Source organism: Uranotaenia lowii, chromosome 3, assembly GCF_029784155.1.
Source record: "Uranotaenia lowii strain MFRU-FL chromosome 3, ASM2978415v1, whole genome shotgun sequence".
Taxonomy (NCBI): domain Eukaryota; kingdom Metazoa; phylum Arthropoda; class Insecta; order Diptera; family Culicidae; genus Uranotaenia; species Uranotaenia lowii.
In genome coordinates, this window is record NC_073693.1 from 191,734,986 (window position 1) to 191,753,785 (window position 18,800).

Sequence of the window (18,800 nt, forward strand, 5' to 3'; positions counted from 1 at the left end):
TTTGAGCAAATTTATATTTTCCTTAAATTATTTTTTTCAATTAAAAAAATGCTAAAAATGTTGTCAATCTTGATTTTCTTTAAGGCGCGCTTATGTTTTGATGCTATTTTGTATATATTTCACCAGAAATCTGAGGTTGCAGGAAGTTTCATGCAAAGATTGAAAATGAAAATGAGAATATTTTTAAAATATTTAAAATGGAATCTTTACCAATCACCAAATGCTTGAGAGCGCAAGTGATAACACGACAAAAAAACGGAACAGAAAGCTCGCACTGTAAAATTTCTATCAGATACCACAGCTGCCACAGTAAAATTCCTATCAGATTCCACAGCTCCCACAGTAAAATTCCTATCAGATTCCTTGACGTAGTTTTAAAGGAGCTGTGGATAGTCTTAAAAGAGCTCTGAAAGGTTTCTTAAGGCTATGTCTATAAGGTCGAATAAAACTATTCTATTGGATGTTTTATTATAGCGTATAGAATTAGCTTTAAAAACGTTAACAAAATGGTCCCTTTTGGCCATATGTTAGCTTTAAAGTAGTTGTGCTAATAGCGTAGAATGCGCTTTGGCTTATAAAGTAGCTTTAGGAAATAGTCTTAAGCGGACTGTTAAGGTAGGAATAAAACTTAAATTGTTACTTGGGTATGCTTCAGTGAGTTTTTCGATAAAAAAATAATTAGGGTTCTAGAGGGTTGAAGCAAGATTTCAATTTGCTTGGAATTAACAAATTTGAATAGTTTTTTAATGGCTTTCCAGATCTTTTGTGTATTTTTAGTATTGTTATTATTTCTAGCAAAATTTAGATTTCGAGCCCCCCTCCCCTTAGGAAAGGGTCCTTCGGGCGGGCCTGCATCCAAATTATTATAATTTACATAATTTTTTCTTATAATTTTTACCCTTGAATGTATGCATCCCATTTATGATTTTCCTATATCAGAAAAATCCCAAGTAACAATTTAAGTTTTATTCCAACCTTAACAGTTCGCTTAAGACTATTTCCTAAAGCTACTTTATAAGCCAAAGCGCATTCTACGCTATTAGCACAACTACTTTAAAGTTAACATATGGCCAAAAGGGACCATTTTGTTAACGTTGTTAAAGCTAATTCTATACGCTATAATAAAACATCCAACAGAATAGTTTTATTCGACCTTATAGACATAGCTTTAAAAAACCTTACAGAGCCCTCTTCAGACTATCCACAGCTCTTTTAAAACTACGTCGTGGAATCTGATAGGAATTTTACTGTGGGATCTGTGAAATCTGATAGGAATTTTACTGTGGCAGCTGTGGAATCTAATAGAAATTTTACTGTGGGAGCTTTCTGTTCCGATTTTTCTCGTTTTATCACTTACTCTCCCAAGCATTTGATGATAGGTAAAGATTCCATTTAAAATATTTTACAAATATTCTCATTCTCATTTTCAATATATCTAAGCAAGAAACTTCCTGCAACCTCAGATTTATGGTGAAGTATATACGAAATAGCATCAAAACTTAAGCGCGCCTCAAAGAAAATCTAGGTTGACCATATTTTAAGCATTTTTTAAATAAAAAAATTATAATTAAAGGAAAATATAAATTGGCTCAAATGATGCAATTTTTGTTTTACAATGAAATTCATCTCCTATACAACAAATAGTACCGTCAACATTGTCAAATTGATGAAAATGTCTAGTTTTAAGTATTAAAGTATTATTTACAGCAACATGGCGTCAGTAATTTCGATTCAATTTCACAATCAACATGGCGTTCAGTAAATTAATATTGAAAATCTTAAGGCAGTTGTAAAACAGTGTTAAGATGGTTTTATGACGGTTAGAAAAATGTGGTAATAAAACAATTTCAATAAACAGTTTTTAAATGGTTTTAAGAGACCTTGAATCACAGCTTCGTTTGACGTTTCTCTAAATGGAATACACGCTCATGATGGATTTATCCATTTTTGAGAAAGAGAAGTTTTTCGCAATAAATGAAAACATTTCGATTTGTTGCTTGGCAAAAGGCATTCATGCAACTTTTTGTTTTGTTTCCTTTTGATTATGAGGATGGTCAATCATCTTTAAATAACAAATAGGTATTGCTATCAAATAATCTCATACTATTTGGAATAGATCATTTTCTGTCATCAAAACCCTGGCCTCAAAGCTAAATAATAACCCGCATAAATGAGGATTATAACCAAATGATTTTTGAAGCGTAATAAAACGTTTAGCAAACGATTATTGAAATTGTAAAAACATTGCCTGAATCGTGAATTCCGAAATGATTGAATTTTGAATTTGCAGTTAGATTATGTAAAACAGTTAAAAACTGTTAAAACAGTTGTATGGGAAAACAATTGGAAGCGATAAAACGATTCTTTAAAACGTCCTTCGGATGTTTTGCTTACTATTACCAGAACTGCCTTACGCTTTAAATAAATCGTTATTTTCAATGATCGGCCAATGCTAGTGGTCTTCATTCTGAATACATCATCTGAAACTTGTTGAGGCTGATTTAGAATGAGCATTTTCGCTTGTGATGAAACTCAATTTCTCCGTCTTTGCTGAGTTGAAGCCGGTTTCTGCAGTCTTCCAGAAATTTTCAAGGACGGTTTATCTGAAAATAATTTTGTTAGTTCTGGATTGGATGACGTAAATAAAGATCAACTTCGCATTGAGAGACAGAGATGGATAAATAAAACAAGTAGTTTAATTGCCGTACTTGTAAATGAATTTTCTAATACATTTATTTATCGAATCACAAAAACCGTTTATTCACAGTGGGCTTTTATTCGAACCCTGAGAATTGAGCGAATAATGATGTGGACTGATTTGCGGTTGTTTTGAAATTTGAATGCGGATACAACAAAGTTGGTTTTATTTTTAAGATGAATTTAGCTGTATTAATTTATATCATTTTGATAGCACGTTTTTCTCAATTTTGAGTGATAATCCTTTCAAAACAGGTTATGCTATCTCAAAAAGAGGTAAAAAAGTTTAAGCGTGTATACGTTTTTCTCGATTGTCAAATCATCTGTCACTTAGTTTTATCATGCCTACATCCAATGTTCCAATAAATCAGTTTTTCAACTTTGCTTGAACGCTAGTTTTAAAAGCGCATTGAGCGCATTATTAAAACCTTTACCAAAGATCTAATAAAAACAGGAAAGTATGTGTTTTGTTGAATCTTTAGCAATACTTTTGCAACTTTTTTACAACACTCTTAAGATAGTGTTTTATTCAAGTTTTAGCAAAACTTTCAGGGCTCTTTTAAAACACACGATAAATGAAGCATTTCCTATGTTACAATAAAACCGTTTTAAAAATGGGATGCCATCGAAAAGTCTTCATAAAACAATATTAAAACTCAAAAAAGCCAATTGGCTTGATCTGTGTTACTTGGGAATGTAAAATTTAGATTGAACAAAACCAAACATTAGAGGAGAACAAGGGGAATCTTGATCCCCTTTTCTTATTTTCATCATATCTTTTTTGGAAAATTTAGCAACTCGACGTCTTTTGTATTTTCTGACAGCGTTTTTAAGCTCCAAAAGTTAGAACGATACATGAACTCGTAAATAAATTAGAAGCAATTTCGTGCGACTGAAATATTGTTTTACCAGCCTTTAGCATCTGTATTTTCTTAAAATACTATAATTTAAAGTGTTCAATTATTGGACCACTGAAAACGACAATATTTTAGTTATTGAACGTTCAATCTTGCAGTACTCATTTCGTAAAGAAATACATGTACCAATTATTCAACAAATATCGGTTGGTGCTTGGAAATGTAAACAAACTGTTTCTTGGTTGCTATCTCTACTCAAATCGCCCCTGCAATGTATTCTATCAAGGGAAATATCCCTAAATGTATATAATGAATTCCAATGTTTACGTGTTCAATAATTATAATTGGAACACTGCCTGTTCAATATTTGAATCAGTGAAACCAACAAATTTTTTTATAAAAAGGCTTAAGCAATGATTTTAAAATATATTTCTGCGAAAAAATCATACCGGTTCGAAACTGTGGAACAAGCATATGCTACACTATCAAAATTTCATTCAAAAAACTTTTCGTTATTTTTTATTGACCACAAATTCGCTGAATCCCAAAGATGGTGTTCAATATATAGTGTGCTTACCCTATTCTACGAAGCACGGGTACAATAAAGTAGTTTCTGATCAGATTTGAGGCAAAAAAATGAGCTTAGTGGTCAAATGCTGATGAAGTTAGGATAGAATGTTCTAATAGACTATGAGGATCTGAAGAAATTGGCAGAAGAGTTGGGGCGCAGCACATGATTTTACATACCATTCAAGAAATAAATTCAAGATATAAAGATTGCATAAATTTATAATATTTTTAGTGTGTATCTCACTTTTTGAAGAAGAAATGTAGGCTTCAAATCCATCAGACCCTCATCCGGACCGGTTTAGTTTTTTTTATTATTTCAATCATAATCGTTATTGCCATCGTTACGGCATTCACGACTTTATCTCAACGTTGCAGTTGGCGGAAACTTATTGAAAAACTTATCCGGCACAACTGTATTCGATGTTTACTCTTCGGTTCCAACTCACGGACATCGGCTCAGGAAGCAACTTATTTACCAACTGACCTATATTACCAGGATTAGTGATTCATTTCTTCTAGAAGTGTCAACTATTTAGATATTGCGATTTCTGAACCAGACAATGTAGATTCCAATATTGTTTGGTTAGTTTGATAAAACTTTCGAATCGCAACTAAATATTATTTTCAAATTAAGTTCGAAAAGTGAAATTTTGAAAAAATAACCGTAACCAGAAACATCTAAAATCGAATAATAAGTTGAACTTTGGCAAAAGTTTCTTGTTACTCTTGGCATTGACTTTTCTACTTAAGCCTCAGAAAATTAATCTATGATGCTTTTAATCCCTCTCGACCCACACGGAGCAAAGAGGGGTTCAAAGCGTTTCTAATATCGTCGTCTTTGTCGTCGTCGTCATTTTGGCGTGATGTTGTTGTTTTTAAATGAGTTTTATTTTCGGCTTTTTCAAATTTTGTTCTACTTTTTTTTCTTCTCGCATTTCGTTTCAGAGCCAGGAGCCAAAAAGCAGCAGCGGGATCGATTCATTTCCTACCACCATCGCTAGTTGTTGATATTTGCTAGCGAGCTGTAACCGTGAAGAGGAGCTATCATTATGAGCTGCTTTGCGTACGAATGTGAGCTACCTTCCCGGTAAAAATCCGCCCTAAGAGGCCAGAGAGAAAGACGAAAATGCGAGAACCAGCATTTAGTCAGTGAGTCGGAAATCGGCTTAAGTCGCAGTTTGGAAAACAAAATCGCTAAGAAATAGCTGGCTGGCTGGAACGGAAAAAAAATAAATGCGTCAATGATGTGAAGAATTGAAATACCTTTTATTCGGCAACGAAAAGACGGCGACAGCCTTCGTGGAAAAATAAATAGAATGCCTGCCTGTATGCCAAGATGAATCCTCACGAGAGGCACGCAAATTGTTGTGAAGAATTTGTGTTTTTATTCGGGATTGGTGAAAATTGGCGCATACTTGGCATTTTGTGTGTTTTTCGGTTGCGTTCGTGATTTCAAGTGTGATTTACTAAGATGAGAAAACTGTGACAAAAAGTTGTTTTGCCGTTTTGTTGAAACCCGCCATGTCTCTACATCGTTTCGTCATACATAACTTCGTGTGTGGATTTATTTTATTTTCACACATATTCAAGAGGGAAGAATCTCTCAAGCGGTTATCAGAGAGCTGGCATTTTTGAATCTGCAATTTTAAACAGGAAAAGAACGAGGGCCCCGAAAGCATCGATAAACTCCAACCATTGTGATGTTGATGCGTTCTTTTCAGCTTTTGCTGAATAAGTAAGCGGCAATATGTTTGGGACTGACAAAAATGGAGATTGCCTGTTCCGTCAAAAGCAAACATACACAATGCAGACGGAAATTTTATTCGTTAGCAGTAACTGGCTAATCCCATTTATGAAAGGAAATCGATCGATGTCGCGATGGAAAATTTATCGTTAGGCGAAATAACGCTTCTGAGCTTGTGTTCAAAATGTATCATCAACCCATGACATGCCGTTTCAGATTTCAACCCACATAAAATGCTTGGATTGAGTTGATATTTTGAAGTAAATCGATGAACCCCATCTCAGACAACAGTGATCATGTTACGTGCATTGATTTTCGCTATCAAAATGGAAAAAAATAATAAGTTGATATCAAAAATTTTGTTTGCAAAAGTCGATCGCTTTTGAGAAAAGATTGAATCTTTTTCGCCAGAGTAAGAAAATAAAATCAACGGTTAATTTTAAGCAAACGAATTTTTTTAAACCGTTTAAATTAACCTTTCTTTGTATTTTTTTAAGCTACAAATCAACTTTTGATACTGTAAAGCTAAGTGAAATAAAATTTAATGGAGGCAACCAGGCCCGTGCGAAGGACCCGTCCATGGGGGGGGTTTTCGAATTTCAAATTCTGCTAAAAATAATAGCAATACCAAAAATAAACAATAAAAAAATTAAAGAAATTTCTAACACCGTTTTCACTCATGATTACCACACAAACTAAAAACAAATTTTCAAATCATACCAGAATGAAAGTTTCAAATTTTCAGTAAGTCATTGAAAAAAAATTTTTTTTTTAAATTATGCTCTTTATTCTGAATTATAAATTTGTTTCAAAAGATTTCTAAGCTAATTTAAAATAAATGTTTCCAAAACACAGAGCTTAATAGAAAACTGGTTTCTAAAATAAATATCCAATCAGGTAAAAAACTAACCATGATTAGTTTTTAGGAAAATGATAATAATTGTAAATTTTTATTCATCTTAATAAAATTCTGTTCTTTATTTTCATCTGAAAGGTAATTGAAAAATTCCACTGTAGTGTTTTGAATTTTTACAAAATTATACAATTATACTTACAAGGAAATGTATTGATAAAAATTGAAAGATAAGGAGTTACAAGTTACAACTAATATTGTAAGAACAAAGCAAATACAAAGTTAGTAAACATTTCGCATTAAAATTAAGTTTAAAGTTGCTACCTACTTCAAATCATGTTTCAAACTTTTTAAGATTAATTCAAAAATCATGATTGATTCATAAAAGACGATTTTATCTAAAAAATATGTTGAAAAGTTTTTAAATTTTCAATCACAAGTTTAAAAGTTTAAAATTACAAGCTTTGAGTATTTTATCACTTTCGATTGAAATATTGGGTCCTGGAAAGAACAGAAGCTTGAAACTTTGGTTTTTCTTATTGAAAATTACATAAGACTAAAGGGCTTATGTGTCAAGTACACAAAAATTCAGAATTAAAAAAAAACAAATTTGTTCAAATTATTTCTAAAATTTGAATATTTCGACCAAAAAATTCGACAAGGTTATAAAAGAATTGAAAATTAACTATACTTTTAAATTTCGTTAATTTATTTGAAAATTTAAAAAAAATATGAAAATGAAAAAGATAAGTTTTTTTTTAAACATTTCAGGAAGTTTTTTTTTCAATAAACACGTTTCACCATAAGAATTTACATAATTTAATTGATGACTCCAGGCGACAGCATTTTGGTGTTTTTTAACGATTGATTTGGTAGATTTTAGCGTTATGAACTAGAATTTTTTATCCAATTTGGTCGAACACTTGAAGTTTTGGTGTTAAGGAGTTTTAAAATGTATCAGTTTTATGTAAAATCAAACATAGAAAACTGATTAACTAACAAACCTACATCCAATTAAGGGATATTATTATGATGAAAATGATGCATGATCTAAAAAAATGTAAAATTTAACAATTTAAAAAAGAGGAAAGATATCATTACAAGTACTTTTGACATAACTGTAGAAAGTGTAAAAAAAAACTTTATTTCATTTGACACAATTGTTGAAACATGCAAAAAGATTACATGTTTTCTGAAAAATATCTTAAATTCAGTTTAGTTTACTTCTTAAAAATTGATAAATGAAAAAAGTAAAAAAAAATTAAACTTCTATAACTTTTTTGCAGAACTCAAAAATACTTGAACTCTTGAAGAAAGTTGATGATTCATTAAAAACTTTTATTTTTGATTGATAGGTTTTTGATATGAGTTTTTGTGTAAACAATGCCGAAATTTCTCAACTACTTTTTAATTATTTAAAAGTCATTTTAATAACATGTTGATAGAAATATTTCATTTTCAGATTCAAAGTACCCAAATTAGTTGAAATGGCCTTTTTAATTTATTGCACCTCCGAAAAATGCAAATATTTTGGCCTTGTGTAAATTATGTGTTGTGTTGAGCATTTAGAAAACCAAAAAACACTAGATAAAATTTAGACGAAATTGGTTTCTTGAAGAATTTTTCATATCAGCATTACATTTGTAATTAAAATAACGATTAAAAAAATGGTTCGTTTCAAACTCTGTTCCTATTCAGTTACACTTCTTAATAAAAACCAACTCTGAAGACGAGGTAGGGTTATTGTATGTCAAGTTTTGAGTTCCTATATAAAAGATTAATTGAATTGCAATTTAGAACCAAAGTTAGCTTCAATTCGTAAACGTCGAATAGTACCGTAGATCGAAATGTCTCAAGCCAGGGGTGGTTGAAGACTAAATTCCGCCGGAGGCGAGAAAAATTCCTGACTTGCTTGTTACCACTCATTTTCAAATACATGTTAACATCAAGTAATTTTCCGTCACTTCGGTGAAAATTTTACTTGGAAAAAATCTTCATGGGGGGGGGGGTTAAACCCCTAAAACCCCCCCCGTTCGCACGGCCTTGGAGGCAATTAAGGCAAAGTATAAATTTGAATTTTGAAAACCGACCATATGTATTTTGTAGATTGGTCAATAAAAATTGAAATGTGCAAAAATTCAGCTCAATCGGATTTTATTTAGGGATGCCTTAAAGCGCTCAAATTTTTGGTTTTTTGTGATCCTCAAAGATGACCAAAGGGGGGACCAAAGAAAATCGAAAAAAATCGAAATTTTAATTTTGATGCAAAATTACTTTAAAATAGATGAAAAATTAAAATTTGGTGTTGTATAAAAAAAATGTCTAAAAGCAACTTAAAAATTTCAAAAATCACGTAAGGAAGGGCCAAAGAAAATCCTGGAAATCAACATTTTTATTCTAATGCCAAATGACTTCGAAATTCATGAAACGTTAAAATCTCGTGTTATCTCGAAATAAAATTTTGGTCAAATATCACTTTGTAGGATTTGGCCGTTTTTCGGAAAATCTAATACCTATGTCCAGGGCCGTAGGAAGATCCGCATCATAGTGCAAGGGCCTAGGGAATTGAATGAAGGCAAAAAAAATTTATTGTAGTTAAATTTTTTAAGTAATGTTAAAAAACTTAGTCCCTTAATTTATGCAACATCCAGGTCCATCTTTCGATTTTAATTGTTTTTCGGCCTTCACACGAACTGCCTTAGTTCATCGATTACTAGCATTTGTAAATATTGTGAAGGTGTTTTGTATCCTTTATGATCAAAACAACTCGTTAATACCGTCTAGATAGAGACTAATCAATGTTTCCCCAAAGCATCAAATCCTAAACAAAGACGAAATCGATTTTTGAACCAAATTTGAAGTAGTCTAATAAATTTTGGTAACCATATTGTACGTTCATAGGAGTGCAGGAGTGCTGGTTTTGAAAATATGAAACATGCCATATTTCCCTTAACAGAAAAAATAATCGAGATATATTTTGAGGAAAGTGGTCAATCGTACCCCGTTTTTTCGGTATATAGTGAAGAATTCTGTCAACATGATTTTGGCGACAAATGAAACGAAAATAAATTTAAACTGCTTCGAACGGTGACACGTTTTAACAAAACATTCTTTGGCCCACCAATCGTGGGGTTAATCTGGACATACCCATAAAAGTGTTTAAAATTTCCCAATATTGTGGAAAATAATGAAGACCTGAAGAGAATTTACTTTTAAAAAGGTACTAAAAGCTTTCACATGAAGTTCAGAAATAAAAATCTTTATTTTATTTATTGACCCTTGAGCTTGGCACCACCATTCTTCGAATATAAGTGTAGATGATATTTTTGATTTTGATTGTAATAATAAAACAATATCTGCAAATGAACGCCAAAATGAACAAACTTTCAACGTTGAGCAGTTTTTTAGTACACGAGTTTCTCAAAAGACAAGCACTTGGGGGAGAACGAAAATTAATGTTAAATAATTGATAGTGAAAACCCTTTCCAATTTTTTTATTTAATTTTGTTCAGGAAAACAAAATACACCATCTCACACTAATCGGGTGCTAAAAGAGCATCATTTCGCAGATAAATTACGGAAATCTTCTCAATTCACCCTATTTAAGGTATTCAAAATGATTTGAAATTGAATTTAAAATTGAACTCACAGTCAAAATAAAAACTATGCGATTTCTTGCAATTTTAATTCCCTAACGAAATGGTCATTTTGATAATTATATCTTGATTGTGAAACTTAGTTACTAGCTGAATCTAAATCTGAATTTTGAATACATAATCGTTTTAAATGAAAATTGTGCACCCGATCTCAGTATTCGAATTTTTTATCTGTTCCCGAATTTCAATAAAATTCCTGAATTTATATTCCAAATCAACGTTTCCATTACGAGCGAAGAATGGAAATTTGTTTCAGACTCTCAACCATGAATTTATAATTTTAAATCTATCGGTTTTAACATTTCAAATGAGATTAAACTCATTTTAGAGGTTCTGGTTCCATATCATAAAATCAAAATTGTATTTTCATAATTGGGATTCTGTATCCAGTTAAGGATCCGCCATTTTCAGCTCGAATTATCATTAGAAATTCGGATTGAAAAGTTGTTTTGAAATTCTGGCTCGAATTTCGTTTTCCGTTTCGCTCCAAATATGACTTATGATTTTCGAAACCCATATGAATTTTCAATATCTAGACAATAATTTTCCAAATAAAAAAAAATCAAAGCAAATTAGAAACCATCCTGAGTTTTTATTCTAATAGACATAATAGAGCTCTAAAATGGCATTTCAGAATTGGAAAATTAAAATTTGACTCATCATTCGATTTTCCTGTTTCAATCCAAATTCACAAGTTGAATTTAAAAAATAATTGTTGAAATAATTAATATAGATTGCAGCCCAAAACTTCAGAATGGTAATTATAGATTCATGATTGAGGGCTCTTACACAAATTTCACTTCTTGGCTCGTATTGAAAATTCTGAACTGATTCAGAAACCATTTTGTTTGTGTATTTCAGTATTAGTATTGAAGTTCGGAAAGAGATTCAAAATTCGAATTTTTAATTCAGGTTCAGAATTTAGGTTTTGGATTCGGATTCAGAATTTATATTCGAAATACAGATTCTGATATCGCTCGTAAATTAGTTTTACAATAAAGATTTAAAAAAACAAAAAGACTTTTTTTTGTGGAGGAATTTTAATCGTAAGAGATCGAATATTTTTATTTGATTGTTTTTATTCAATTCCTATATCTCAAATTTACAATCAAAGTCAGTTTTTCACATAATTCAGCTGAAATCACAAATATAAAATGGAACTTGAGTTTAAATAAAATCATCCACAGTGTTCCAATTATGGAATCGATTGTTAGCTTAAAATATTTGCTAATAATAAAACATATAGTTTTCATGTGAAAAAATCTTTAGAGAATCCCATATTTCCTTGGTGTATTTTTTCAAGAGCCAAATTTCAAACTTAAATAATAAATTTCGATTGAGTTTGAAAGAATCTGATTTGAACCACAAATTTTTAATCTCTTAATTTCACTTTTGAAAGTTTGACAGTTTTTTTCTTAATGGAAGACTTTTATAAAAAAAACCTTTTCTATACTTAAACGAAATGAGCTAAATCTCCAGACTCTTGAGAAAATTCAATGATTTTTACTGTATCATCCAATTCATGGGAATGAAATGTGAACGAACATCACAAAAAGGCATATAATCAACAAATCATTTTTTTTAGTTAGGAAATTGTTTAAATGTATAATTTTGATTGAAATTACAACTCAGAACAGCTTTCAATAAATTATTTTAAAATTTTGTTTTCATAAACATGAGTATTCGTAAACAGTAAACGAGATATGCGCCTTTGAGTATGCAAACAGTAATCAATATGCAGAAAATTTAGGTAATATGCTTAAATGCCTCGTACACAAAAAGAATGAACACAAATATCAATTAATGTTTGTATCGGAAATGTACGTGTCAAAAAACATGATTCATCATGTCATTGTCATTTTTATAGAGAAACCCGGATTTTGCCAGGGTTTATTCTAATTTTTATTCTCAAATCGAACTTGAAAAAACAAGTGGTGTTGTTAAAATTGTTTGTTTATGTGTTCAAAACGAATTTTTTTTACAAGTTTAAAAAAATTCGGATGGATATTCGATCTTTTTTTTTATTTGATCATAAGGATTTTAACACCAAGATGTCATTCATCCCTCAAGAATAACTATTCGATCGAATATTCTGTTGAGTTTTCTATAGAAATACTTCTATTTCTACTTATATTTCTAATAGAATTCTTCTATTTCTGCCATCTTAATGCCCCTCATGTTTTTAACTCGATTATTCCCAACCAGATGTATCTCACCTTTTTTAGGTAAAAGTCTTTTTCATTTTCAAAATTTCACAATTTGCTTAAAGGACATCAGATGACTTGTCGCTTCTAGGACGATTATCACAAGAGAGATTGGGTTCATAACAGGTGCCAAGCTGTTTGAAATTTCTATTTTTTATATCGTATTAGATGAATGTCTAATTTTTGCTAGATGTCATCAAAATAGTTGTCAAAAAGAACGATGATCTTTAACCTTAAGCATACAATACTTTCTACGACACGTATCTTGTACAAACTTGTAAAAAAAAAGGTAAAATCTGAACAGAAACTAGGCATTATTCTGAAACATACAAGTGGCAAAAGAAATAAAATAACTTGAAATTTAATGTTTTCAGCAAATTACAACAGTAGTGTTCAAATCGTATCCATCGAATGAATTTACTTTAGAATATCATTTTGAAATACAAAATTTAAAAATTTTCGAAGAGACATTTGATTTTTTTTGATTTAGTAAAATATCTGAAAAAACCCAGGTAAAATCCATAAAGTTAAAAAAATTTTAGCCATCCCGGTCAGATTTAACGTTTTTGAGTTCTTTATTTGGTTTATGGGCAGCCTGGGTATATCAAGAAAATTTGGAATAAACGATAATCAAAGTACAAAGCTATCTACATTGAACAATATTCGGAAACATCTTAAATGCTTTACTGAAACCATAAGATTTTGATGATTTTGAAGATTTTTCAACATTGATTTTGGATGTTTTATAAATTATCTAACATCAGTTGAAAACAATTACAAGTTTTTCTCGTATAAGTTTAAAAAAATAAATATTCGGCTTATTCGGCCTATTCGGCTTATTCGGCCTATTCGGCTAATTCGGCCTATTCGGCCGAATACCTAGCTAGCTCAACTATTCGGTGAGCCGAACATTGGGTTTAACGATTTTTTGGCGGTATTCGGCCGCCCGAATATTTGGTACATCTCTAGTCGAAAATTTTGAAATCTAATGCCCGGATTTTGCCACGTTTTAAGATAATATAGCTTGGATTTGTCCGGCCCGGATACCTGTGAAAAAAAACTCTGGCATCCTTTACAAAAACCACTTTGGCTCAATATCTTGTTATGTCGAAGAATTAATAGAATCTATTTGTATTCTGAACTCAAAGCTTGTTTAAGTAAAAATGTCAAATGTCATCAAAGGATCGCATATCAAAATTGAGCAAAGAGATGCCTAACACACATCCAGATTTCATAAGGATTGTTTCAATGAATTCTGATTTGCTAAAAGCTGGTGGCTAAATGATTAAATTTCCACCGTACTGATTCAGCTAAACCTTCCTTTTTCAATTGAACCGATTTTGGAATAGGTCAAAATTTCAATAAAACACAAAGGAAGCATACGTGTGATTCTTCAGCGAGTATGTCAACCTTTCATTTGATTACAATTTATTTATTTAGAGATGCGCTCTCTGGCGGTTTAAACTCTGGCGTGACACTAACATTAATTAAATGTAGTTAAATGTATGACGAACGAAACGATGATAGGTGACGCTTGTCCTTTGGGATGGAGATGAAACGATGAAACATTACAGGCATCACTTTGACTAAATCATGCTGAGTAGAATCCGTTCTGGTGTTCTGCTGACGATGACGATGATGATGATGATAATGATGATGTTTATGTTGATGAGCAGAGAAGAAGTGAAAGATGCTGAGGGTGAAACCGAATAATATAAATGCTTTTAATTTTTTCCCAGTTTAGTGCAGCGGAATGAAAACTCGCCTTTGTCGTCGCCATCAACACGACTTGAGCCACGTGGAAAGCAGTCGAAGAAAAAAGGGAATGGCGTGAAAAGCATCCGTTGGGAAAGTGCAAGAAGAGGTGCGGAATTTTAGAGTTTCTGCTTTGAATACTGGTGATGTGGCCTGGGTCCTAACCTTTGATAGGATTTAGTTAGTATGCAATGTATTCTTGTGTTGGCGAGCAGTGTTACATGAAAATACTAAATAATTTACTGCGTCGAAATGCTTGTTTTCGACATCATCAACCGTGCTGTTTTTGGGTAGAAAAGTTGTCTCCGGTAGTGTTGCAAAATGAAATTATTTGTTGTGTTAATTAACCTGGTGTTGTGCTTCAGTTTGGCATATCAGCAAGTGGAAACGCGAACCGAAAGCAGTGAAGAGCATCTGTCCGATGACTATGGGGATTTGTTGTCAGTTGGAATCGGAAACGAGCGAAATTTGAAAAAGTCTCATGTCGCTGCCTTGCTGGCGGACGATGGAAGTGAAATTTATCCTCCCCTCCCAAATGACGGACCGTTCAGTGAATTTCACCAGCAACAGCGGATGCTGCAACAAATTCAGCAGCAACAACAACAACAACAACAGCAGCAGCAACACCCACAACATCATTACGGCAACGCCGTCAATTATCGCAAACAACATGCCCAGCGTTCCGGGAGCAGCAGTTCGCCAAGCTTCGATCCACGCGACGGAACACCGTACACGCGCGAGGTCGCGGTGAAGCAGGGTCGACTCAAGGGCATCGTCCGGGTGATGAGACCGCAATCAGGCCTCAAAAATGTCGACCAATTTCTGGGCATTCCGTACGCCGAGGCACCGGTCGGGTCAAGACGTTTCATGCCACCGGGAGCTCCCATTCCCTGGACCGGGCTCAAGATGGCAATCAAAATGTCACCCGTTTGTCCACAGAATCTGCCCACCTTGAACAATGTAAATAACAACTACTCGAAAGGCAGATACGATCAGCTGAAAAGACTGTTTCCATATCTAAAGGTTGAGAGCGAAGACTGTTTATATTTAAATTTGTACGTGCCGAGCTACGGTAAGTGAAGTTTTTCCCCCATTCCATCGATGCCAACAAACAGATTTCATTTTTCCCCGGAATATAGCACTTCTACACGCCACATCACAACAAATGCGAACTAGGGTTTTCGAAGCCGACAGCCGGAACCAATTTTAGAATCGCCAGAATTGCATTCCTTTGAATCAAATGGCGCCTTTCAAATATTTATTGAGTAACTGTTGTTCATTTGAATTCAATAGAAAATGTAAAAACGGAGAGAATAAAATATAAAAAAAAATACAGAAAACATCGTTAAGATTTTGATACAATCGATGAATCAGTTGAAACTCTACTGTACCTACTTCAATTGACCGCGTTGGAACAGAATGCGTTAGGTACAGTGTAACTAGTGTAGGGATATCATACGTACTCTTTTAGTAGTACACGTACTCTTTTTCGACCAAAGATTGGGTGAACTCTACTTTTCGTGAATTTTTACTAAATGTACCCTTTTTTATGAAGACATTTCATTAGTATTACAAACTTGTTCCTTTCAATTCTTGAAAAATTTTTTCTGCATCTTGTACAAAAATTATTACTCCTCTAACTGAGTTTAATAACATTATGAAATTCTGTTTGGCTGAACCCAGAAAAAAAAACAAAAATACATCGTATGTGACATTTTACTCAGAAGCTTAAATTATCGAAAAAAATGTTAATTTATATTCATTGGAGTTTTGTTTTCTGTCCTTGTCTCCTTTTTTTGTTTAAAACGAGAAAACCCATATTTATAATTTTGCATATTTTGATTCAGCTTCCACAAATCTAGTCAATATTATTTCGAAGTTATTCGTCATCACAATTCTTTTTGTAGATTTGTGTTACCTAAGAATTCAAAGTACTGGATAAGAAAAACATGCAAATGACAACGGAGGGCAGATTAAATTAATTAAAAGGGTGCTTAATCGGTATAGCGCAATTTCCAATCAAAACCGATTAATAAATATACAATTTTCATAATCTTCTTGCCAACGCACAATGGGGAAAAAAGCGTATAAACCGCGCAGAAATTCAATATCTTCCCTCCTACACAAAAATTCTTTCCTATAGTGGAAATGTCCGGAAAATCGATGTACGTACGAACCCCTAATACACCTATATTTTGTAAATAATCCAGAAGAAAAAACTAATTCAGACTTAAAAATTTCGAACAAAAACAGACCTATCTTGTGCGAATAGAGGCTGTTTGAGCCCCAGCAAGCTTTAGAAAATAAAGTTATGGCTGTTTTTACCCACAATTCCCCTATATATTTTCAATTCTTTCAGAAATATGCATGTTCGGACCCGAAAATTTTTGAACCAAATGAGACGTATCTTGTGTGATGTTTTCCAAGGAATCAATTGGAGGCTGTTTGAGTCATTGGGCGCTTCGGAAAATGGAGCTATGGCTGTTTTATCCTCAATTCCCCTACACTTTTCAATTATTTCAGAAAAAACCCGATTTAATACACTTAACAGTGGATTGGAGCCTTTCTAACAGAGTTTAAATTATATTTGGAAATATATAAAATAATATAGAATATACATGATAGATTCCTTCCCTCTGAATCATATAAGTATGATTTCAGATATTCAAACACGAAAAATTCCAATCTCAATATAAAAACCCGATTTAATACACTTAAAAGTGGATTGGAGCCTTTCTAACAGAGTTTAAATTATATTTGGAAATATATAAAATAATATAGAATATACATGATAGATTCCTTCCCTCTGAATCATATAAGTATGATTTCAGATATTCAAACACGAAAAATTCCAATCTCAATATAAAAAAATGATGCCTGGTACGTTTTTTTGGGGAAAAGCGAACTGGTATATCAGGAGCTCATTTTATGTATGGCAAGAATGGTATTTAAACAGTAGAATTTCCAAGATGTATAACACGCTGAAATGGTGCCGTGGTAGCAACCAGAACTTTCACGTTGCTGGTCACGGTTCGAATCTTACTGTTTTTTTATGCTTTTTTTTACTGAATAAGTAAAACCAACTACAATATTGATGGATAGCCGTGACGCGTGCCCTAGCATGATACCTTTTTTAGAGCTCAACCATGCATAGAGGAAAAATTCCCACAAAAGGAGGGGAAAGTAATATGACTATTAAATGATTAATCTCATTCTGGAAACTAAATCTGAAATCTTATTCTGATTCTAAAGTTTGAATTTTGAGTTACAACACTTAGTCTAATATTTGAATATAAGTTCCAATTTCAAATTCCAGGTTGATCTTTAATCCGAATTCTTAATCAGAATTCTAAATCTGAATTCTCAATCTGAATTCTGAATTTGAACTCTGAATTTGAATTCTAAATCTGTATTCTGAATCTGAATTCTGAATCTGAATTCTGAATCTGAATTCTGAATCTGAATTCTGAATCTGAATTCTGAATCTGAATTCTGAATCTGAATTCTGAATTTGAATTCTGAATTTGAATTCTGAATCTGAATTCTGAATCTGAATTCTGAATCTGAATTCTGAATCTGAATCTGAATTCTGAATATGAATTCTGAATCTGAATTCTGAATCTGAATTCTGAATCTGAATTCTGAATCTGAATTCTGAATCTGAATTCTGAATCTGAATTCTGAATCTGAATTCTGAATCTGAATTCTGAATCTGAATTCTGAATCTGAATCCTGAATCTGAATTCTGAATCTGAATTCTGAATCTGAATTCTGAATCTGAATTCTGAATCTGAATTCTGAATCTGAATTCTGAATCTGAATTCTGAATCTGAATTCTGAATCTGAATTCTGAATCTGAATTCTGAATCTGAATTCTGAATCTGAATTCTGAATCTGAATTCTGAATCTGAATTCTGAATCTGAATTCTGAATCTGAATTCTGAATCTGAATTCTGAATCTGAATTCTGAATCTGAATTCTGAATCTGAATTCTGAATCTGAATTCTGAATCTGAATTCTGAATCTGAATTCTGAATCTGAATTCTGAATCTGAATTCTGAATCTGAATTCTGAATCTGAATTCTGAATCTGAATTCTGAATCTGAATTCTGAATCTGAATTCTGAATCTGAATTCTGAATCTGAATTCTGAATCTGAATTCTGAATCTGAATTCTGAATCTGAATTCTGAATCTGAATTCTGAATCTGAATTCTGAATCTGAATTCTGAATCTGAATTCTGAATCTGAATTCTGAATCTGAATTCTGAATCTGAATTCTGAATCTGAATTCTGAATCTGAATTCTGAATCTGAATTCTGAATCTGAATTCTGAATCTGAATTCTGAATCTGAATTCTGAATCTGAATTCTGAATCTGAATTCTGAATCTGAATTCTGAATCTGAATTCTGAATCTGAATTCTGAATCTGAATTCTGAATCTGAATTCTGAATCTGAATTCTGA

General features: G+C 32.3%; 1 protein-coding gene across 8 annotated transcripts in view; it reads left to right on the forward strand.

Annotated features, from left to right (window-relative positions):
• LOC129758376 (uncharacterized) overlaps nt 1-18,800 on the forward strand; it is a 201,976-nt gene that overhangs the window by 110,814 nt on the left and 72,362 nt on the right. For 2 of the 8 annotated variants that reach the window (XM_055755880.1, XM_055755876.1), the window contains exons 2-3: nt 5,070-5,273; nt 14,321-15,408. In XM_055755880.1, coding sequence (XP_055611855.1) covers nt 14,658-15,408 — 751 coding nt within the window. In that variant the 5' untranslated portion in view covers nt 5,070-5,273; nt 14,321-14,657. Of the gene's footprint in view, nt 1-5,069; nt 5,371-14,320; nt 15,409-18,800 lie in introns of those variants that run through there. The other 6 variants (XM_055755882.1, XM_055755883.1, XM_055755878.1 and 3 more) reach the window with 5 other exon arrangements.